Source organism: Musca autumnalis, unplaced genomic scaffold, assembly GCF_047663935.1.
Source record: "Musca autumnalis isolate F117 unplaced genomic scaffold, ASM4766393v1 scaffold_1, whole genome shotgun sequence".
NCBI classification, from domain to species: Eukaryota; Metazoa; Arthropoda; class Insecta; order Diptera; family Muscidae; genus Musca; species Musca autumnalis.
In genome coordinates, this window is record NW_027411644.1 from 156,842,869 (window position 1) to 156,868,274 (window position 25,406).

General features: G+C 34.5%; 1 protein-coding gene across 25 annotated transcripts in view; it reads left to right on the plus strand.

Moving 5' to 3' along the window:
* The window catches only part of LOC141388636 (uncharacterized), a 100,104-nt gene extending 85,528 nt beyond the window's left edge, over positions 1-14,576 (plus strand). For 22 of the 25 annotated variants that reach the window (XM_073958696.1, XM_073958689.1, XM_073958692.1 and 19 more), the window contains 6 exons: positions 6,312-6,920; positions 7,004-7,212; positions 7,277-7,826; positions 7,906-8,549; positions 8,619-8,765; positions 12,753-14,576. In XM_073958696.1, coding sequence (XP_073814797.1) covers positions 6,394-6,920; positions 7,004-7,212; positions 7,277-7,826; positions 7,906-8,549; positions 8,619-8,765; positions 12,753-12,871 — 2,196 coding nt within the window. In that variant the 5' untranslated portion in view covers positions 6,312-6,393 and the 3' untranslated portion in view covers positions 12,872-14,576. Of the gene's footprint in view, positions 1-6,311; positions 6,921-7,003; positions 7,213-7,261; positions 7,827-7,905; positions 8,550-8,618; positions 8,766-12,752 lie in introns of all 25 variants that reach the window. The other 3 variants (XM_073958712.1, XM_073958713.1, XM_073958714.1) reach the window with 1 other exon arrangement.
* Positions 14,577-25,406: the final 10,830 nt, after the last annotated feature.

The following is a 25,406-nucleotide window of genomic DNA, read 5'->3' on the forward strand; positions in this document are numbered from 1 at the left end:
ATATTCATTAGAAAGGGCATTCGTTCGAATACATTCGAACATATCAATATTGTTTCTGCTGAATCTTACATTGAAAATAGCAAATTTAGAAAGTTTTTTTTTTGAAAATTTTGGCTTTTTTGGCGAAGATCATTTTTAGTATTAATTTTTAATTAATTTCTCGTTGGAAATCGAGCTTAATGATCAATAATGCATCTGAAAAAGGAAAGCCGACGACTCGAAAGTTTTTGTCGGTTTACCTTTATTGCACGAGTATATTCTGGACGGAATTCTTCCGCGTGAGAAAATCTTTAAGCTTTCAAAATATGTGAAAATTAAGGGGCAATACAAATCATAAGGACTACATGCAATAAAAATTATAAGCAATTCAAACTGGATGTAACCAAATATTTTAGTGCGCTTAGCCTTAAAGCTCAATAAAAGCCATTTTCATGATTTTTTCCGAGAAAACTACGTAACTTTTTGCGTGATTTTTTTCTTCATCTGAAAGCGAAAAATATTACGAAGTTTTAAGACCGTCTACGAAACCCTGTTTTTATTAGAGCATTTTGCGGTGCCAACCAACTCTACCTCGAAAACTGATAAGCCAATTGTTATATATTTTAGTGGCCGATTTCGAGAAAAACACAGTTTATTTGCTGCATACAAAATAAAATAAATTGTTCCCATCCAACGCTTCTGCTATGGCAATATTGTTCCGATCGACTTAAAAATATGATCTCATATTCTATGCTATGCTATTTACACTAAAATTCAGCGCTCATATTTTGAACTTTGGTGTGGTGTGGACAATTTTATTGAAATATTTGAGATATATTGTGTAAACAACCCATCACGTAGGCAGACAGATGTTTTCTGGAACTGAAAAATTAGTACACGAAAAAATTAGCATGAAAATATTCTACAAAAATTTTGCTAGGAAAATTGTATGTAGGGTCGGTCCACTAAGACAAGAAATCGATATTGTCATGTTTCCATTGTCCTTTATCACCTTTGGCCGACCCTTTCTCATGAAAACTCTATGGTTATGCATTTCATTGAATTTCGTATATAGTATTGATTGTGTAGAAAACTAGGATACACATGAACTATGTCTGTTCCTGGCGAACAGATCCTGTTATTTGAATGTCTACATCTAATGCCTCATTGAGTACATAAAGAATCCTAGAAGAAAGATTCACCGTTTGTCAGACTTCTGAGTTATGGCGCGATGAATCTGTCGTTGACAAACAACGAATTTAATCTGAATTTCATATATAATTAATAGATTATGCGAAATTTACCGAAATACATAGAGACCACAATGTCTTTAATAGAGGACACGGATGATTTCTCATAAAAAACAGGATGAGAATACCAATATACCATTGTGAGAAGACCAGTAAGACTTCTGACGAAAGAGGTTAAAGGTCCAATCTTAATTCGATTGTCATAGAACTTTACTTTTGTTTGCAAAAATGTAAAGAATCATTTGGATCAACAAAATAGGGATGAATAGACTACACTTCAAAGGATAGTAAATATCCTGTGAATTGTCCTTTAAATTAGTATTAAATACCGTTTGCATATATGTTTTCTTATAATTTTCTTTTAAGATAAATAATGATTTAAAAAAAATTTCTTGTTCCAAATTTAATTTTATGTTTCTATAATGTGGAAAAAATTTTGCCCGGAGTCGGAGTCGAGTTTTTTTTCCGACTCAGACTCCGACTCCAGCAAAATTGCTCGACTCCGACTCCGAAACCCGGATCGAAATAATGGGTTTAAACCACAAGTATGTTTGGACAAAATCCGTTTTCAGACAATTTTGAGTCGATTTAGCAATGTCAGTGCGCACGATAACTCTCGAGCGGATGAACCGATTTTGTCAAAAATTTGGCCTTCTTAATATTTTGTCCAAACTTAGTTTAAGTTCGAAGATGGGCCATATCGGTCCACGCCTTCAGGTACCTGCCCCACAAAAGTTTCAAAATGTTCGGAAGGGAGTAACCGAATTGGTCCATACTCTGCACAACTTGAAATTTCTACCAGACATATATTATGTTCCAACATGGACTATATCGGTCCACTCCTTCGGGCACATCCCACACAAAATTTCGGACGTGCTTTCGAATCGTTTAGATTTTTTCAGCCGCTTGTATTCGCCGCCTTCATTATGGCGATACCAGTCTTTTAAGGGGCAAATCCATACACCCTGAGAAAAAAGCCCAAAATCTGAAAACGTTTAGGTATAGCTCCCATATAAACTTACCTTCCGATTTTCGGAATTTTGGCGATTTTACAGGCTATACCATAGAATAACTTACAGGTTGGCAGATGTGGGCTTTATTATGGTAAAATAGAGACTTTACCCTGTATTTAAAAAAAAATATATATGGATTTGCCCTTACGGGGCCAACATTAGTAAAACTCAACATAAAGTTATAGTAACAAGTAAAAAAGTATCAGTCGGCTTCGCCGACACAGATATACCCTCAGCCTGTGTGAATTAAAATACTTTTTTCACGAAAAAACGTATGTATTTAGCGGGGTTTCAAAATTTTGGGCGTATGAACTTCCCGACAAAAATATGGACTAGGATAAAAGCTCAAAGCTTCGAGAGTTGCCATGCGCTCCAGCCACTACATATGGTGCCATATGGATTTTTTTTTACACTTTTCTTGCTGTTTTCTCAAGAAGTATGGACTTGCCCCTGATAAAGATTTTACCGCCGCACACTGGTCGAAACCACTGATCTAGCGGCGCGAAAGTCAAAAAATCGAACTATAAAATTGCGAAATATTTTCCATTGTATCGATTACATACACTTCGCAGACAAAGATTTTGTTTTTTAATTTTTGTTGTTGTAAATATTCACTCAGTTATTCACTATCAAATGCAAGAGTTTTTGTTGCATCAGATTTTAAAAAAATTGTTGCAAAAAAATTAACTTCATATTTGTTTAAATGTTAAATGCATTCGTAATGAAACTGGACAAGATTTATATTCAATTAATAGCAGAGGGTGAGATTTATTTATTTATTTATTTATTTATTTATAGAATTTATCTTATATTTAATATAAGATAAATTGGGAGAATAGCATTAGCAGCATAGGCCATCAGCTATGGGTGAGATTTAAATTATAAAAATTAGTTTGGGGTCTGGAGGTACTTAGTTATATAGGAATAAATTTCGAAAAAATTCAATTTTTTGTGTTTTTATGGGTTGTACGCGCTTGTTCCATAGAGTGCATCTTGTAAACTTAGCCGAACTTAGCACTATAGGTAATTTGCCCTGTTTTTGAGGCAAAAATGAATAACAGCGGAATTAAAGGATTTTTTAACTTTTTAAGTTATTTATGTTTAAAAGTGAGATAAAACAAAGATTTCTACAGATAAATTCGGATATAGCGAACAACGGTTATAAGCAACTACGTATATAACGAACAAAGCTATTTCTTCCAATGCCATTTTTATTAGTTTTCTTACACGCAGCAAACTGTTGAAAACGATCACGGTAGTAAGTAACAAAAATTTTGTACCCGCGAGTAGATTTTCAAACCAATTGTTATTACAATTTTATATATTTTTTGAACATATGTTAATAAAGACGAGTTTAGTACTCCTTTAAACCGTATCAATGATTAATATGTAAAAGATAAATAAAATAAAGCTTACCACTGCCGCACCGATTATAGAAATCCACGGATATAACGAACAATTTGTCGCCATTACTTATTTTACTTGCAATGCAATTGTAAACAACAATATTTGTTATATTCATTATTTATTTCCTCAAAGCAAACTTACACAATTTTAAGACTTTTTATTTAGAAGTAACCTAAAAAAATCTGATAAATATCAAAAAACGGGCAAAATCGGGTTTTGAAACCTAGTACTACCAATGCAGAAGACTTTCAGTAATGTGTTCTAGGTGGCAAAATCACGGCCAAACACGGCCAATTTAGTATAAGTCTATATGAAGTGAGTTTAAGAAAAATAAAATATTTATTTCTGACTTTTTTGTGTTTTTTGGTCGCTACCCAAAATGTTTAAGCTATATTATATACTCAATAAATTCCTCTCGCAATTGCCAATCTATTCCATTTTACACATATTTATATTTGGTTTATTTTTCCGCGATTTTAAACACATTGAAATATGCCTTATAATATATATATTTTTTAGTTTTTCTTACAAATTCTCACTTTGACGGCAATTTAAACCGCGATAATGGCGCTATTTTGAAAAATCTCATTCATATTAATAAATTTTCACATGTTCTTTTTTCAATGCCAACTAAAAAATTTAAATTATTAAAAGTTGCAAAATAGACTTTTTGCCTCAAAAACTGGGCAAATTACCTATAGTGCTTAGGTTCGATTATTTTTTGGGGAAAGAAATTGGACTCTCTGGATACGGAATAACCACATTCGGGCTGCAAATATTTGCAAATCTTTTGATGACTGCACTTTTAAAAAAAGGGATTTTGCATGAAATTCATACAAATTTAGCTGTGCATTTGTATGGGAGCTAAATCAAAATATGGACCTATCTTGAGAAATGTTTGCAAGGAGGATTTCTACCCCCGGAGACACTATAATACCATATTATAGCTAAATATGTTATTAAATATGGGATAACAAGTAAATATTCAACGAATCGGGGGTACCATAAAAGGGGCTACATCGAAACATAAATCCGTGTTGAAAATGTTTTGTAAGAAGATTTTATACGCAGTGAGAACACGGAATGCAAAATTACAGCCAAGTTGGTTTAAAAATGTGGTCATGATATTCAAAATACCTTAAATTGGGAGGTACGGTTACATGGGGGCTATATCAAAACGTGCACCTATGTCCATAATTTTTGGTGAAATTATTTTTTGACCACTAGGAACCCTAAGTACCAAATTACAGGTAATTTGCTACGAAATTGTGGCTTAAATCCTCAAAATACCGAAAATCTTAAGGTACCGTTATATGGGGGCTATACCAAAACATCAGCCGATATTGTTCATATTTGGCCCATTATTACCCACAGGTACAAGCTGAGTTTGTGCCAAATTTCAGTGACGTACCTCAATACGTTTGCAAGTTTTTAATTTCCCGCCGCTAGATCAGTGCTTTCGACCACCGTGCGCCGTAATGGAGACAGCGAATGCAAGTTGCTTCAACAAAAATCAAAGTGATTCGAGAGCAGGTATTAAAGTGAATTTATCCGAAATTTATATTCGGGCATGTTCTATATCTGGTAGATATATTACGATGTGTAAAGTAAAGTACGGTCACTCCCTTCAAGACTAATAGTGCGCACAATTTGTCCGAAAATGTTTGAACTTTTGTGGGGGAGGTACCAGAAGGAGTGGACCGATATGGCTTATCTTTGAACTTAAACTATATTTTCACAAAATATTACGAAGGCCAAATAATTATGGATCGAATCGGCAGATCCTTTTGAGAATTATATTGAGCTTTAACAACTACACACGGCGTCAAAGGGGTTTTTTGTAACTTTTAGGCTATTTTCTCAGGAAGTATGGACCTGCCCCTGATGAAACTTGTACCGTCGTATGGGGGGAAGTGAATAAAAGGTGCTACAACAAAAAACGAGGAGCTTCAAGAACAGGTCCTAAACTGAACTTCTCCAACATTTTGTGTGGGAGGTACCCGAAGGAGTGAATCGATTGACTCCATATTGGAACCTCATCTAACTCTAGTAGAAATTTCACGATGTGCAAAGTATGGACCAAATCGGTTACTCCCTTCAAGAGTAATCGGACGCACAAATTTTCAGAACATTTTCAAACTTTTGTGGGGGAGGTACTAGTGGGTGCGATATCTATCGAACACTTTTGAGGTTCAATCCTTATCCGCATTTTCTTCGGCAAGTTCAAATGTCCACAAAGGGCAAAACAATTCTGAAAACCCCCTAAATACATAATCTTTGGGGAAAAGGATTTTGGTTTTGTAGCCGGTATTTGAACTTTTTTCGTAGATGAAAGTTTCAAATCACATAGGCTGAGGGTATATCTCTGTCGGCAAAGCCGACTGATACTTTTTTACCTTTTTCGGGAGCAAATCCATACGTCCTCAAAAACAAAGCCTATAGACGTTATAACTATTGTGTTTACTTATTTTCTTTAGGTCCAAGTCTAAGGTCATAAATCAGTCGGCACAGCTGACTGATACTTTTTTACTTATAACATTATTATAATTATAACATCATTAAAACTTATATCTTACGTACATATAACATTATTAGGTTACGGATTGTATATTATTTATTTTAAATTCTAATTATCCCTCTCCCACCTGACGTCTACTTACAGAAACGATGAACTAATTCAAAAGATATCCGTAAAGACGCTGAGAAATAGAAAATAAAAACAATTATAAACAGAAGACACAAAAATGTTATCCACCGAAACAGTGAGTGCCACAATAACATGTGATAGGGTTTCACCCATGGACATTAGTGATGACAATTTTAATATTTCCATCACTGGAATAACGGCAACAGTGCCAGCGACAACAACAGAAACCCACCAACTAAACAATAACAATAATGACAACCACACTGACCTCCTCCCTTCACAAGACCACAATACCGAAATCTTAATATGTGATAAAACCCCAATAACCAATTGCCATGAAATCGATATTGCCACCCGCGGGGAGAATGATGACGATGTGGAAGAAGAATTCTTTAGTCCCAACAATAACAACATAATCCTGGTGCACGAGGATAGCATCAATTCCAATGACGGTGAGGATGACATATACATTGACACTGAAGAACAGCTGGAGGAAGGCGGAGGCGACGACGACTGTGGTGTATCCAAAGTGTACCTGGACGAAGTGGAAATTGACCGCAATGAAGAAGAGCAAACCATTACGGAGCTGGTCAATGCCGCAGGGGGTGATAAAATAATGCAAGTGTAAGTTTCATCTTTGAAATGAAATTGTGATAAACATTATTTTGCATAAATTTTACATTTTCAATTTTCCCACACATTTGCAGGGAAGAGAACAAGAGTATGCGTGTTGCAATCGGAGTGATACTCAGATTGATTTTCCCCTTGGCCAATGGAGTCGTAAGAGGTATTCAAGGCATCAGAGATGTGCGCTTTTTAAGAGTATTTCGTAGTATTGCTTCTAGCCGCCAGACTTTATCTAATTTATTTGCTTTTGCTGCTAATACCATATCCATGAACTTGTCCTCAGTACAAGGTGAGTTAAGGGAGCCAAGTCGGTCTAATGTAGAATGTTGTTTTACAAGTTGCTACCGTTTTAGTATCACATCGACTTGAGCCAATTTTAAAATTGCTGAAAATTCGTAAATCGCGAGATGGCATTGAAAGCTTGCCTGACTTACCTAATTCCTTGCCAAGTAGTCCTGAGGTATTGACACCCTCAACACCAGGCACGCCAACATCACCGATATTTTCACCATTTTTCCGTGAGCCAAGATCGTCATTGCCGAATTTTCAAGCCACATCGCGCAAACAGATTCCATATGAAGAACAATTGGCGCCCAATTGTTGTACCCTAAACATCTTGGCCGAACCACCACCCGGACAGCCCATAAGGGCTGATATTGTATTCATACATGGTTTGCATGGTTCTTTGGTAAACACCTGGAGGCAGGGCTTGTGGGAGAATGAACGGAAACCGGTGGAATTCGATCGTCCACCAAAACCACCAGTACGTCCACCCAAGAGGCCAAGACATTCTCGCAGCACTCCCTTACATGCACCGCTAAAACAGAAGAGGGCACGTTTTGTACATCCCGAGCACAAGCAGTCTTTCCATGTAGATTCCATAGATGAATTGGAGGATGCTGAGTAAGTTATTATTTTCTTTCACTTTTACAAAAAACTAAGAAGTGGAATTTTAATGCTCTCTTATTCTGTTTTCTTTTAGATATTCCTTTGTCTGCGGAGAACCCAAAGATATACAAGTTTGCGATGGCATTGAATACAGTTTTCCCACCTTTCGTATGCGCATGAACGACAATGGACGTTTGCTGCAAGGCGAAATTGATTCCATACTCCAAGAAGTTCAAAATTCCCCAGCCGAGTCTGAAGACAAGGAGAATTCTACCAACAACAATACAAACAAAAACAAGGCTAAATCACCTAAACTTACTCGCGATGATCCCAACTATTCGAAATGCTGGCCTGGAGATTGGTTGCCCATCGATTGTCCAGGTGTTCGTGTAATTGCCCTAAACTATACCACCGATCAATATTTGTGGCGTCCTTTGTGGAAGAAAAAGGAACCACGCTCAAGCCTTACCCAACGGGCCAGAGAAATGGCTGAACTTTTGATACAACATCGTGTCGGTTATGGTCATCCAATTGTTTGGGTGGGCCACTCGAAAGGTGGTCTTTTTATTAAACAAATCATTGTTGACGCTTGGGAAAGTGGTCGTCCAGCAACAGCTCCATTTTTGCGTTCATCCCGGGGAGTGTTCTTTTATTCTGTACCGCATCGTGGTTCGCATTTGGCCTCAATTAAAGCTCCATTCTTAACACGTTCCGTAGAGCTGATAGATATTGAAAAGAGTATGTTTCGTTGTATTTCAAAATTTGAAAATAATTTAAAAAGAAATTGTTTTGTTTTTTCAATTGCAGATAGCAAGTATCTTTTGGATTTACATCGACGATTTGTTGGTCTTTATCATTTGGGCCACTTGAAAATTGAAGTATTCAGCTTTGTTGAAACTGCGCTGACACTGATGTCGGTTTTGTATCTACGAATTGTTGGTGTGGATTCTGCAGGTGAGAACTAAGCTTTATATTAGTTTGTTGAGCTAGGATGAGAGTGATACGTTACAATATGGTTTAATGCGTCCCTTGGTACCTCAGATATGTGGAACTGAATCCATTTACAGACCTATAGCTAAAGTAATAATAAATGGTTCCATAAGTCCTCTTACTACTTTCGACGGTTTCTTCATGTCTGATGCAAAAGACCCAGCAATCTATTTGTTAAGATGTTAGGTTGCTTGCCTTTTGTAGTATGGGATAACGAATCCTTGTCGAGAAATTCTGTATTTCAAGATCATCAATGTGTATATTCCGCCCGTCAATAGCATTGGGGCAAGATATCATCGTAGCATAATCATTTTGCTCCCAGTCCTTGTCCTTTGACGATTTCAATGCTCATCACTAGATATGGCATTCCTAGTTGTTGAACTAACGCTATGCTTTTATTGCAAATCAGATAGACGAATCCGACTTCGCTTCGAATCCTCAACAAAAGTAACAGCCAGATATTGGAGCTCTCGAAATATTTCAGTCAGTCCCTGGCACTTTCTATTCTGTAACATCATGGTAAACACAGGTCGCACACTCGGGACATGTTAGTCAGTCCCTACCACATTCCTATCCTAGTCACGGTGAAGGAACCTAGAGATTTCGTTCAGACAGTGCACCAGTGAATTATAATAAAAACAAATAGCATGCCTTCATGAATTTTATTGACAACTTCGTACGTCACTTGCCAGAAATTGTGAGATGATATTAAGAAGCATAATCCTCAAGGCGGCAAAGTGCTACATTCCAGCTTCCAGAAATCCTCTCATGAGCGGCCCAGCTTATGAAAAATTGTGCAATTAAACGCGAAAAAAAAGAATCTTCTTCTCGACCACTGCACAATTGATTCTAAACAACAACAAAAATAAGAAGCGTGTATGGTTCTCCATTCAGTTGCCAAAAGTGTGCCGCACCCATCCTTATAGAACATGGCCAGGCTAGCTGTATTCCGGACTTCACATCCAGTGAAGTTAAAATAATTATCTCCAAATCATTCAAACCCTTGGTCCAGCCGGCATATCCATGGTAATGTAAAAGAAACTGGGAGAAGTAGGTTTGAACTGCCTAACAAAGGTCTTGGAATTATAAATTGGTAATATCAGGTATTTGGATCTTGAACCTTGTTCCTACTTCTGATTTTGTTGACTTGCTTAAAGACTTGCCGTCATACTAACGAACGTTAACGCAAGACACCACCGACCAATATTTTCAGGGAGAGTCTAAATTCACACGTCCAGGTGGTGAACAGTGTGGCAGGGAATTTTGCGGCGGATATTTTCATACTCCTCAGATGAAGGAACTGCACTAAGTCAGCTACATATATCACATATGTCATCGACGATAGGATTCGACTTCAAGATCAAGATCTATTTCGTCCAAAGTTTTAGAATTTCACATAGGTAGAGGTTGAGAAGTTCTGGAGATATCGTTCCTCCTTGGAGAATCCTGTTTCACCCTACTGGTCTTCGACTTCTTATTTCTAATGGTTGATTACGCAACCTTTCAAATACGGCTGGAGGGAAGTCTTTTCTATATCCTCGAACAGCTTGGTATAGTTGACGGTATTGAAGATCTGCGATAGGTCAAGAGCCACCATAACTGTTCGGTGGCACGGTCTGTTCTGGTTCAGTCCCCGACTAATATTTGTGGATGTTGCGCTTAATGCTGTTGTTGTGCCATGTTGATGATGTGAAACTGCTTATCATTATAGGAAGGAGTAGTTCCTCTAGAATCTTTGCGACAAAAGGGAGATCGGTCTGTACAATTCACCTCTGTTGACATCTTTGCCTGGATTAAGTAGCGAGACCGCACTCCCATCTATCTATAAATTGAGGACAATCGTCAAGTACTCATAACTCCTGGTTCATCCAGTTTCTTAAGCATTGTCCTGTGATTTCATGTGGGTCCACTCTCGGTTGCTCCATAAACTGCCGGTTAAACTATCACGAGCACCCATTCAGATCTGTCGCATTCACTCCGTTTCCCGGATTCGAGATTCGTTGTCCACAATTTATTAAATTCGGTAGCAATGTTGTATTACTTCGGGTGGTCTATCCACTTTTCCACATTCAGGGGAAAGTTCCCAAAATCGTGTGTCAGAGTTATGAAGTGGAGAGGACTGTTAACGGAGATGGTGATAAGAATGTGGTCGCAAGTGAAATCCCTGGGAATAAAAAAATTAACTAAAATCTCAACACTCAAATCTTCATTTCATACATTGGTGTTCCAATTTGATCTATTTATTTAAGAAAATTAACACATTTCGTTTAGCACTTTACATATAATTCGAGATCGACTTCGACGATAATCGTTCGATAGCTTCATAAGTTCATCCAAATGTGCGTAATGATTATCAAAACATAATTTACCAGACTACTTCTCATTGAGTCGCTTTAAAATCTTCTCCAAATCCTGACGATATTGACATGTGGTGTATGCGGATCTGGCAAACAGAAAAGATCCATGGTACTAAGTTCTTCTGTATCTCTACTTGAAGCAATCCATAATGCACTTTCTAACTTAGGTATTTCCTCTACACTGATCAATTGGATTGACGGAATGCTCAGCAACAGGATAATCAACTCAAATATGGGCGTAAATTCCATTCGGAAGTCTGTCACCAGAGGAGGTTCACCACAAGGTGACGTTTTGTCGCCACTGCTGTGGATTCTGGAGACAAACGAAATACTTAAGGAATTTGATAACATGCGAATAAAAACGATAGGTTATGCTGACCACTTGGTCATATTGATCGGCAGGAAGTTTCCACAAATGCTATAGGAACTCATGCATGGAGCTCTAATCAAAATATCGGGATGGGCACACAATAATCTTTTTGGAGTGAACCCACCCTAGGTATAACTGGTTCTGTTTACAAACAAGAGAAAAGTCAACCCATTCACCCTACCAAAGCTTGATGAAGTCAGCCTAGAGCTCTCTTGCGGCGTCGTCTTGCAGTTGGAAGATATCAGGACAATTCTAGCCAGATTTGGCACAACGAACCTAGCTGTAACAAGGCAATCTGGCCCATCCTCTCCAAGCGAAGAACTACATCCCCGCTCTCAATGAAAAAATCCGACCTGAAATTAACGGTAGGAATAATCTCGTGTCACTGCTGAATAATATCAATGTCCTGTAAACGCTAAAGAGTTGATACTGAGACATTCTAACACTTATTATATCTATGTCCAATGCTCACGATGCGGATACTGCGAATCATTGGTGTACACACGATCATCGGATCGTGACAATCTTCTGCCAAACCGAGCCAATATGTTTGATTCTTCTTGCCAAGGCTTCAGCGAGAACAACATATTGTATCATAAAATGAAAAACTCTCTTTCTCTCTTCTCCACACATAAATCTTCTTTCTTTCCACAACACCTATTTTTCCCTATAACTATATATTTAGAGAGAAATAACTGTGAAACATGACAGTTATTAGCCTGTCTGGGACATCCTAATGTATATGCAGTCGAAATCGCTTATAACGTCGGTCAAGGGACCGACGGAATTTGTCGCTATAACCGATATGTCGTTATAAGCGATAAGGCTATAAAGGGCCCCAGAGATTTGGGACTTTTGGATATCGTCGTTATAACCGATATGACGTTATAAACGACGGCGTTATAAGCGATTTCGGCTGTATTGTAAACCTTCCTTTAAATCTATAGACGTATGAATGAATACCAAAGCCCCAATAATATGTTGTAATAGAATATACCTTCATGACGTATTTTTCTTCTTATTTGGAAATGTATTCTAAAGTATACACTGCTGACTTTGTAATCATATATACTGGTTCAACTCTCATGGATAATAGTTTTCAATTGAACAGAGAAGTAAATATTTCTCCAAGTATCTATTTTCTTTCCCACGAAATAAAGTCTATGCAAATAAAACTAATTTTGATGAATATTAATTTGTCGAATATCTTTTTTTTCCTTTCAGATCCTGGCATTGGTGATGTCTGTGGCATTCGTTTGGACCACCGTGAAATATGTAAACCACGTAGTCGTGATTGTATTTTGTACAAACAATTAGTTAATATGATTAACAAAGTTTGCTAAACTAATCACCTACCATGTAACTATTTTTACACTTTTAAAAAGCCATTTGAATTTGTTAGTTTTAGTTAATTTATAAGAAACCGAAAACAAAAAAGATGCAAATATTTTTTTACAGATAAAATACAAATAGAAAGAAAAACACATTACAAATGATAATTCATTCAGGAAACGATGTACCAAGATAGGTTTAAAACAAAAATTGTGATCAGTTTTATTGTGAAATATTTATGTGATTTGCTGATATTCAATAAAATAGAAATTATTTCTGTTTATTTTATAGAATAAAAACATAATGAGAAAAAAAGCATACTAAGAGAATGCATGAAGCATAGTTTTTGTTGGATGAGTTTTTAATTTTAATAAAATTAAGGAGTTTTAGAGACCTCTTTGAATACGATTCCTGATATTTGTAGTGAAGAATGAAATTTCACCATTAGCCTATGTACACTTTTAAAATCTTAGAGGGAACATAATTCTAGTAGGGGTTTGAAAACATATACTGAAATATAAATGAATCCATATACATATGTATGTTTCAGAATATGTAAGTAAGGCACCAATATTAATTGTAATAGATTATAAAAATAACAGTAATTTTGTGATAGGCCGTAATATAAATCATTTGTACAATTTATATGTAGATGTTATTCTTTTTATCGTTTATGTGTTGATCGCAAAATGATGTTCTTTTAATTTTCCATCCTATTTGTTAGTCTTTAAAGCTTAATTTTTATCAAGTTCAATATTATGTTAAGTAAGAATGTTTTGTATAATTTGTTGAGTAAAATAATATTACATAAGATCATTTAAAAACGTTCTTTTATTAATTGCTTATGCTTATGAAAGAACAGTTTAACCGTAAAATATGTATATGACGTAGGGATAAAAAATCAAAATCGACATCTACCTAAATCTATGTATAGACATCAGATTTGTGCGTATCTGTGAAATTTCAACCAATTGTAACTACGTTATTATATAGAATTATATCGTTCTAATGACAGAAATTCATTATCATATGGAAAGTACTCGTAATAAAATATACGTACAAAGCTACAGCTTCTATTGTTTAATCAACGAGTTATTTGCTTTTAAATTTTCAAAATTATGGAAAAATCCGATGTCTATCTATGAAGAAATTCAAATTTTGACCGAAGTAAAGTATTTATTTTGTTGTATATACCTTCATTGGCCATAAGGATTTTATTACCACAAATTGAAACGGCAACAAATGAGTAGTGAATGGGCTTTACAATAACAAGACTAATTGTACGTGTTGCTGATTAAATTTATCAAAAAAAAAAAAATAGAAAACAAACGAATTCTTGGCGATATTGAAAAAAATCCGACTTCTTAGCCCTCAGTTGGATAGATGGCTATTGTCGTCAGAAAAATCATTATTTCCCAGGTTTCCTATCAGATCAATTCAAGTTTTGTTACATTTTCACCAAAGTGGGCTATACGTCTATATTTTTTTCTTGTTCCAACCTTCACAAAATATACATATTTACAGTTATATATTAATATATACAAAGAATTATTTTTGAAAGTTGTTAGCGTTAGTTTTAGTATATTTGTACGTATATAAGTATACATATTACATTTGTACCTATTCATATTTGAAGATTACTATAATCGTATTGTTTATTGTAAGTAAGTAAGTGTGTTTGTACCAACTAATTTAAATAAAAATGTCATGAATATATTCCTTGCAATTTATTTAAGGGAAATGCAAATATAGCTGATCAAGTAAATACATACAGTGGCGGCCATATAATTAAGAACGACATCGTATTAAAAAGTATTTGACTAGCTACGCACAGAGGGGAAACATAGGACTAAAGTTGCTCAAAACTCAAAATATGAAAATCGTTGTTTATGAAAAAATTGTTGATAAACAGCAACTTGACTCTTTTCTACATTTGCTATAACCATCCTCGACTTTGTAAGATCAACCAATCCAATGCAGCAGTCGATTGAACTCATCCATACTGAACACAAAAAGTAAATTTTCGAAAACTAAAAAATTAGGTGAACATTAAAATGACATTATTTTCGCGAAAATTTATATTTTTCAAGATTTATAGTTTTTGTACAGTCTCCGAACAAGATTGGCATTTAAAATTTTCAGATTGATTTTACATCTTTGCTCTTTAATAATGGCGATACATATCCTCTTTATGAAAATTTTTTATGATAATTTTTAAGATTACTACAATTTCAATAGTGAAAAAGTCTATTTCCCCGTCGCTTCCCGACCATAGTTTCTTCTAATGTTTTATGCGCTTGAGTCTCAAATACCAGATTCAATCATAAAAAATTGCGCATATTTGCGCCATTCCGAAAAAATCTAATTTTTATCAACTAAAATATGAAATACTTTTATATGGAATTGCAAGGTTTACTCACACTAAATTTTGTTCCGCCTTATAACCGGGACTCTTATTTATCAGACTAAACCAACACCTATCAGATATGTTTGCATTATTCAGAAACATTCACGGCTTTTCTCAGGTGAATTGAGAAAACTTTAATTTAAGTAAGTTTCAAAAAATACAATTTGGAATGAAATATATGTATATGGGACTATATATACATCTGTACCGATTTGTTTGAAAATTGGCTCGATGTTTTTTAGGCTAGTTCAGGTTGCATGTGCCAAATTTCAGTGATTTTGGTGCATTTTTATCTCACATCAGATGCGAATATATATGGAAGCTGCATCCAAATCTGGACCGATTTTCATTATTTTCTATAGGATTAATCCTTGTACAGAAGATATGCCTTGTGCAAAATTTTATATCAATCCGACTATAAATGAGCTTTCTAGGGCTTTTGATCAACTTTTAACACAAATTTCCCCTCTGTGCTACGTTCCAAATATTTGAATATTAATATGGAACAAAATTTGTAAATAAAGTACACAGTAAGCACTTTCAAATAAAGCCAAAACATGTTTTTATTCTCCCTCGTTTATACGAAAGAAACCACGATTTATTAAAATAGTCATAAATCGACCTGGCCACATAATTAAGAACGATATAAGTAAAGGTTACTTTAAGGTAATTTTCGTACACAATATGTGAATATAGCGTTATGTATTTTAGAAATCGGTTACCTGGATTCATTTTTAGTATCAAATGGTGCATATTATTGAGTCTAAGTTTGATAATTAGGGCATACCTAACGTTTTCCAAAATTTGCCCATTATTTGACGAATTTATTTTATTTTTGGGATCTGAAGCCACGGTTTTGGCTTCCTCTCATTCCCTTAATGACGCTCTAAACGATACCCTGTGATTGTCGTTCCATAGTTGGCGCTTATTTACCCTTAAATTGGTTTTTACCCCACTTTTTTGAGTCCTTTACGAGGGAATTGTCTGGGAAATAGTTTCGTATGAGCCATTTCCACCTTATAAATCGGTAGGATTGTTGTCTGCAGGTAGTAGACAGGAAACAATAAAATAATTTCGTTTTGTACAAAAAATTGGCCTAACGGTACACCGAACAAAAATGACAGGTTTAATATTCTGAAAGCCTTCATTGCACAATGTTTTTGTGGGTGTGGTAGGCATACTTATGTAAGACTTTTTAATCAATAAAGCTCATATTAATATCAAAACCAGTCAAATCAATAATTTTTATGGATGAAAATACAATTTTTGTATAAACTAATGTCTGATGTACATACACAAAATTATTGTGGAATTCGAGCATTCAAAACATTATGTTAATATATATTATATTCGGTTTGGAATTCTTCCAATTTTTGTATAGACGTTATATTATAGTTTTATTTCCTGTCTACTACCTGCAGACAAGAATCCTACTGCTTTATAAGGTGGAAATGGTTCTTAATAAACTATTTCCCAGACATTTCCCTCGTAAAAGACTAAAAGAAGTGGGGTAAAATCCAATTTAAAGGTAAACAAGCACCGATTATGGAACGATAAACACAGGGTATCGTTTAGAACATCGTCGAGGGAATGAGAGGAAGCCAAAACTGTGGTTTTAGATCCCAAAAATAAAATATATTCGTCAAATTATGGGCAAATTTTGAAAAACCTTAGGTATGCCCTAATTATCAAACTTAGACTTAATTATATGTACCATTGAAGGACATTTGATACTAAAAATTAATCAAAGTAACCGATTTCTAAAATGCATAACGATATATTCACATATTGTGTATGAAAATTAACTCAAAGTAACCTTTACTTATATCGTTCTTAATTATGTGGCCAGGTTGATTTGTGACTATTTTAATAAATCGTGGTTTCTTTCGTATAAACGCCGGAGAATAAAAACATGTTTTGGCTTTATTTGAAAGTGCTTACCGTGTACTTCATTTACAAATTTTGTTCCATATAAATATTCAAATATGTGGAACGTAGCAAGTAAAATACTTTTTAATACGATGTCGTTCTTAATTATATGGCCGCCACTGTATATACTTTGGTGGGTCTAAAACAGCATCCGGCAAAAAGGGGCACACGTGCCCTTGATGAGAATAACAACAACACAACCACCACTCAGTCTTCGTTCAGAAGTTAATGAAGAAGGTTCTGTTGTCGCTTGTTTCAATGATTTTTAATTTTAGCTATGCATTAACGTATGCGTGAGGCCGCAAGCAATGCGTTTGTATTGGTGCCGATACCTGGTCTAAAATGATTATTTCGGTTAGTTAAAAACAGAGTGACATACTTAGGTTATAAAAAAACCAGGGAACTGATGCAACAGGAATAACAAACACGGCGTGCCTTAACTAATTTTAAATGAAAGGTGCTTACACCTGGGAAGTTTGTGCGGATTCTGAAACTACAATGTTCATAGATGAGAAAAATCGAAACCGCAAACCCTATCGAAATGGGATTAGAGAAAATGTTGTAGCAGTGAAAATTCTCTACAAAATTTACCATTATGTTATTTTCGTAGGTTTTACCGTTTTTGAAATATAGATGTTCAAAGTGGGACAATGCACAGACTGTGTCGTCTCCTTTTAAACAATGCACTATAGGTAATTTGGCTTGTTTTTGAGGCAAAAATTAATAGCGGTGGACTTATGGACTTTTTCTACATTTTTAATGGTTTATATGAAAAGTAAGATAAAACAAAGAATTACATAGTAAAATTCGGATATAGGGAACATCGGTTTAAAGAAACTACGTTTATAGCGAACAAAGTGTTTCCAAATATTTTTTCTTAATATTTGTACACCTATTCAACTTCTTAAAACGACCTCGATTATAACGAACAAAGTTTTACCCCGCGAGTAGAATTTTTTACAATTTGTTCGGATTTACAAGCCCGCTTTTAAGCACAAGCGGATAGCGACGAATTTAGGCACTGTTTCAAATATTTTAACATATGATACAGTATTTTTTGCTTTCCTGCACATTCAGAAATTGCACGACTTCTTGTGCAGTAATGCCCAAAATGTAGGAAGCTTAAATTCGCTTACCTGCCCAACGAAGCCGATATCTTCAATATTGCTTACGTGCATGTGATGTGCAGCAAAAAGCAATGTTTGAAAAATATTAAAATTAAAACCATTTCAATTTCGGGAGAAAAACATTACATTTTTTTACTTTGCGTTCTCTTTTTTGTGTTGAATTTGTTTTGCACACTTCATATCAATACAAAATCAGAGTGCTTGAATTTTGTTCGTGTTTTGAGTTCGCAAAAAACTTAATTTTTTTTCTTGTGCAGATTTATACAAATTTTACAACCAGATAGAAGTAAAATCCCCAAAATGTTGATGCAGCTATGTCTAAAATGCAGCTATCGAATGTGCACTAAAACACAATATTTTGAAAGGAATCTAGAGAATAGTAGTCTTAAAAATTGTTTTTGGTCAGGTAACGCCAAAATGCAGCTATGAATGATGCAGGTAACCAGAAATTACTGTATTTAAAACTAAGCTTTAATAAGAATTTTACATGAACACGTTCATTACAAACGCCGGATATAACGAACAAATTTTCTTTTCCTACCCCTATTCTAATTTTACCTATTTTATTCGTTCCAACCCAATCAACGTTGTTAAAACAAAAGAAAAAGGGTTATAACTAAAATACTGATCCGCCGAAAGATTTTCATAAACATTGATATGTTTAAAATATCGATTCGCGAAGAGATCTATATAAAATTACACTGTGCTACAGTGAAAATTTGCAGGGGTTCTAATGCATAAATTCGGTTTTGTGGGAGTCCATAGAAGACAAAAATACCTTTGGTTTCTTTGGGTCACTTCGGGTTTTCATTTTATAACGGTAAATGTAGTGAAAATGGGCTTTCTTGGATTTTCAACTTTAAACAGACATTACTTCTTTTTTCCACAACCGATTTGCACACACTGTTCTTCATTATAAAGGGGAGAGTAATGCCTTTCGAACAAGCCATAGGTTTTTAAAATCGGTTAACAAATGGCTAAGTAATAGTGGTTTAAGTGTGACAAAAACGCATTAAAAAACAGTAAAATGTTTTTCCTTGTGCTCTAGGCTGCGTAAATGACACCTAACAGTACAATTATTTACAGTTAGCCAGTAGGAAATTTAGTTGGCTTTCCGAAATGGGAAAACCCAACAAAATCCGTTGAAAAATGAATGCGTTATGACATTTTTTGTGTTTCAACTTTTTGGTTTCTTTTCATATTTTCCTTTATAAAAGATTGGTACCTTGTGCGTAATTGTTAAGCAGGATAATCACAATTGGAATCATACATGCTAAGATACCCATCTTTTATAAAGGAAAATATGAAAAAAACCAAAAAGTTGAAACACAAAAAATGCCACAACGCATTCATTTTTCAACCGATTTCGTTGGTTTTTCCCATTTTGGAAAGCCAACTAAATTTGCTACTAGTTAACAGTAAATAATTGTACTGTTAGGTGTCGTTTACACAGCCTAGAGCACAAGGAAAAACTTTTTACTGTATTTTAATGCGTTTTTGTCACACTTAAACCACTATTACTTAGCCATTTGTTAACCGATTTTAAAAACCTATGGCTTGTTCGAAAGGCATTACTCTCCCCTTTATAATGAAAAACAGTGTGTGCAAATCGGTTGTGGAAAAAAGAAGTAATGTCCGTTTAAATTTGAAAATCCAAGAAAGCCCATTTTTCACTACATTTACCGTTATAAAATCAAAACCCGAAGTGACCCAAAGAAACCAAAGGTATTTTTGTCTTCTATGGACTCCCACAAAACCGAATTTGTGCATCAGAAATCCTGCAAAAAAATTTTGTCCACTTTTGTATCACAGTGTTATTTTTATAAAAGGCCCAAATAAATCACGCAGTCAGTTAGAATGTATTACGGCTACAATTAACAATAATTTTTACCACAGACGTGTTTTTAGAGCACATGGTGAATATTTCTTTAAAAAAAAATTATTTTTAGTTCAAATCGGATGCTTTTTGTCATTGTTGTAAAATGCCTCTATGTCGTTGTTTTCAGTATATTTTTCAACGACGATTTAATAAAAATGTCAATAATGTAGTGAAATTCGAAATGCGAGAATAAGCTGTTGGTGTGAACTCTGTTTGAAATACGTGTTGTAAAAGATATGATGCAAAATACAGCTGAAACAACATGAAGTAAGCATTTTAGAGTTTCAGAATTCTAAAGAATTGTTGAGAACTTTATTTGGAAGATTTTTGCAACTCCCAATATTTTAGCCGATACTGCCCAGAATTTCAGCAATTATGTAAAATGTTCTATATTTTATAGATTTTGATGCCCTAGATGGAGTTTTTCTTATGTGTAAGTAAGTTCTACTAGTTTAGGGCTACAATACAATTTGGAGTAGTTTCAAAGTAAATCTGTATATATTATTGTTATGCATATTTTTATATTAGTTTTTAGTATCTTAGTCTTACATTATATTTTTCGAGTAGTTTTTCCTTTTTATTTGGTTAAGCAATTCTTATGCATTTTGTAATTTACACTGATTGGCCGGTTGGCTTTGAATTACAAGTTAAATAATTCCTAATCGTTTCTGATATAGAGGTCCTATAAATGCATACTAGAAGTTGTTTGCATTTTCAGTGTTGCATAGTGTAATGCAGTTTTGTGCTTTTCAGGGTATTTCGAAAATAGTTCATTGTGGGTATATATTGTGATATCAAAAATATATTTTATACCGGTAGAAATAACTAATAATAAATAGAAATTCAAATAATTCAAACAAATTTATTAATCCCAAAATTATTCATATTCAATCACACTAAAGAAGATAGTATAAATCAGCTGCGCTAACGGCGATATACTCTCAGTCTCTGACCAAAAAAAAAAAAAAAAGAAACAAACACAATAAATATGCCGTATAAAAATATATTGATTTTCTATCACAAGTTTACTTCAAAATACGCGGAAACAAAAAACTGGGGCTATACCAAATCAATTTTAGAGAACTAACTTCTGATTTTTTAAAGAATTGAGAATTATTTTTCTGATTTGTAATTTTAGTTGGAACTGGCAGGGTTTTTTGGAACTTTTGGACCATTATCACAGGAAGTATGGACTTACCCCGGAAAAATTTTACGGTGGCAATAGGTACCATTAAAAGAACCTTATTCAACAAATTTTAATAGATCCGATACGAGCCCTCAAACTGCACTTTTCCCAAATTTTGTGTGGGAATACTCGAAGAAGGGGACCGATATAGTCCATATTCCAACCTGATACATGACTGGATGAAATAATACGATGTGCAAAGTTTGGACCAATCAGAAAATCCCCTCGATAGCTATCTTGCGGATTTGCCATTTTCGGCCATAATCTCAGGAAGTTTGGACTTTCCATTGCAATTGTACCATCGTAGACGTGGCCGCAAGGACAATCTGCTGAAAAGAAATTCAAAACTGTTCGAGAGGACTCTTAAATTTCACTTTTCCGAATTCTGTGTGGGAGGTACCCGAATGTGTGGACAGATATAGTCTTACCCGATCTATATCTGGAAGGAATAATAATAATATATGGAAAGTGTGGCATATTCGATTGCTCACTTCGCTATTTATCGTTCACACAATTTTTCGAAAAAAATGTTGAACTTCTGTGGGGGATTTGTGGACATACACATATAGCCTATATTCGAACTAAAACTAAGTTTGGGCAAAATATTACGAAGTATAAAATTTGGTTCGAGAGTTATCGTGCGCACCAGCCAGCTAGACAGTAAGAGAGACGGATGAACGGACAGGGCTAAATCGACTCCAAATTGTCTGAAACTAATTTCGTCCAAACATACTTGGGGTCTAAAACCATTATTTCGATGAGACACATCTTTGGTCGTCATGGAAGGAAATTGTGGTTATATACACAAAACCCATAATATATTAGGCAGTAGGCCCATTATCTAGCAGACACGTTATTGCATTTTGCATCAGGGGGAAAGGTCAGTAATTATTTTTCCATATGTAGGCTACTTTGCCGTTATATGCCCTTTTTTGTATATTTTTCTTACAAAAGTAATGGTCTATTTCACCCGCTAAATAATATCAGATCATCATGAAAATTATAGGCATTTTCTTCAACCTAAACTCTTACCTCGTGCAAAATTTCGTGACTATTGAGCTATAATTGCGACCAATTGAGCTATACAAGCGTGTTTATGATTACACTACAAACACAAAACTAGATATATTAGTCTCTAACTCTGTTATCTGATCACGTACATCAACATAATTGACATCAATTGAAAGGTCAAGAGATCGTCTTCCAAATATAACTCATGAGGAAGGAATGTGTCTTTCAGTACCAAAGATATAAACTGTATATTAAAAATTTTCACAAATTTCACACAAAAGTTGTGGTCCATTTAATCCTCTAAATATTATCTGACTGCAATCCCAAATTGCAAGCTTCTTTTTTGTCATATACTCTAACCTTATTTAAAATTTCGCGTTAATCGGACTATTATTGCGACCTACTGAGCCGCTACAAAATCGGATAAAAATTATGTTTTTGGTCCATTTCACCCGCTAAATATTTCACGATCATCACCAATTAAAATAGCGATATATTCTGATGTGAAACAGATCTCCATACCAAATTTCGTGACGATCGGTCCATAATTGCGGCCTGGAGTTTGATTACAATTTATAATGGACAGACGGACACACGGACGGACGGACTGAAACACATCTCAAAATCGCTTTATCTCGCCGAGATATTAAGATTGGTATACCAAATTGGGGGTCTCCGCCGAATATTTCGCGGTGTTACATGAATTTTTACCAAAACAACCCTTTCCACATAGTGGTGTAGTGTATAAAAAGCAAAAGCACAACAGACACATAGGAACACAAAAAAAATTCCAAAGAAATACAAAACAGACTTTAAGAAAAAACTGAATGAAATAACTTATAAAAAGTCGCACTTTTAAAAAGAAAAAATTATATAGAAACATCGTTGAACGCTTCTCCTTAGTTGTGAAATATAACCCATTTTCTTCAAAGTTGAAATCATCAGCGGGAAATCGGCATCTGGAATCAAATGATTATATAATATAATAAATAAAAAAAAGAACAACATAATACAATTTTTTCTTTTCCTCTTCGCTTGCTACGTTGGTTAACAACAACAAAGCACGAAACATGCGTATTTTACCGCATACACACCGCCAATGCTTCTGCATCTCCTATTACACCATACTCACAGCTCTTTATTATCAAACAGCATTCCGCAGCCGCGAGAGCCCTGTTGTTACTCTCTTTGACAAAAATCCTCTCTCCACCCGTGAAAAATATGTTCTAACATAAAAATATGTTGGTACCCAAACAATAAAATTGAGATATGTTACTAACCCCCTGTTTATGTATTTCGAAACGAAAATGTGTGCGCATGAAACACGCCCAAACTTTAGTTTTGGAACTATTATTTCCTTTGTTTTTGCTTCAAAACAAAGAATGCTTCAAAATAAAAATTTGGTAGTTTTTCTTACGCATTCATTTTCTTATCGACATTCATAAACAGGCCCAAAATGTTGCAAACATATTTGTTTGGACACAAACAAATTATGTTTGGATCCAAACATATATTTGTTTGCAATCAGTCCAAACAAATATTTGTTTGGATCCAAACATATTTCTAACATATATTTTTCTGCGTTTCTATTTAAACAGATTTTTTATTATCAGAAAAGGCACATCTTTATATATTTTTGTATAGTTTTGGCTAATGTCCGCCCGGGGGGCCCGACACAATTGTATATTGTATAAATTGTATATTACTAAATATATAAATTGTCAAAAACAATGAATAATTAGACCTTTTAAGTAATTTTCTGCATAATCGATGTCATATTTTAAGTTGTTTAGAAGTATTTAACCGTAACTTTAGACTGGCTGCAGTATTACTGTCTTCAGAACATTACGTTTGTGGCATATAACAATCAATACTTTGGCTTATGAACAACATTTGGAAAAAACAATTCATTTTTTTTTGTTTTTGAGATTTTTGATAAAACCAATTAAAATTTTTGGAAATTTCTGAAGATAAAATGATTGCTTAACTTACATAGCACCGATATTGTTTTGCGAGAAAACTTAAAATTATATAAGAAAATTACCTTTTTAAGACTTTCTAAAAATGTTTAACAAAAATAAAGCGGAATCGCGCCCTCTATTGAAAAAAACTGAAAATTTTGGGGGGTTTTATAGGGGTACAGATTTGATCTAATCCCTCGGTTTTGAAGTAAATACACTATACTCTCGCAAGCAGTTAAAAAATCGATTTTTCTAACTGCTTATGTTTTAGGCTAAATTCTTGGAAATACAAAAGCCAAATAAATCTTTTTAAGCGTGGAACGACAGATAAGAGATAATACTATAAGAAAATGCAAACAAAGCACAAATATATCCGAGTTTTACTTAAATTTTTGCAAACACTTTTTGTGGCGTTAAAATAACTAGTATATACACAACGTAAATAACAAAAATGTTTTGCAATCGATGAATCCGAGTTTCACCCTTTCAGAATTCGCGAACTGTTAAGACATTCTATAAAGTATGACTACAATTCTTTAAAATGAAGTGTTTTAGTAGGGATCCCATAATGTCGACCATTAAAATTAATTTTCGTGGAAGCTGTGTTGGCATCAATGTAGAAAAATGGGTTGAAGCCAACAAGTTTTTTATGTTCCCATGCGATTTCTGGCTTAACCTTACATTTTATACACCTATTCCCAAAGAATGAATCACAGAATACTCCATGGGCAATAAGATAGCAGAGTATGATTTTTAGATATATTCACTGCATCCACCTAAAATTGATCCTGACATTTTGAAGCCGGAATTCCGGGGTTTTTTGAATTTTTTTAATAATCCGGACGCGCAAGAATATAATATTCCAAACTCATAACACGATTATAGAACTCGTGATTTTACGTCGTTTGGTTCATATATCATGAGTGTGCTCCTTACAGCATCCTAGTAATTGGAGTCGAATGTCAAAAATTTCATGCGTGAATTTTCTTACAAAACATATTTTTTGCGTTTAAAATTTACAACTGTCATTCAATTTCCTTTGAAAC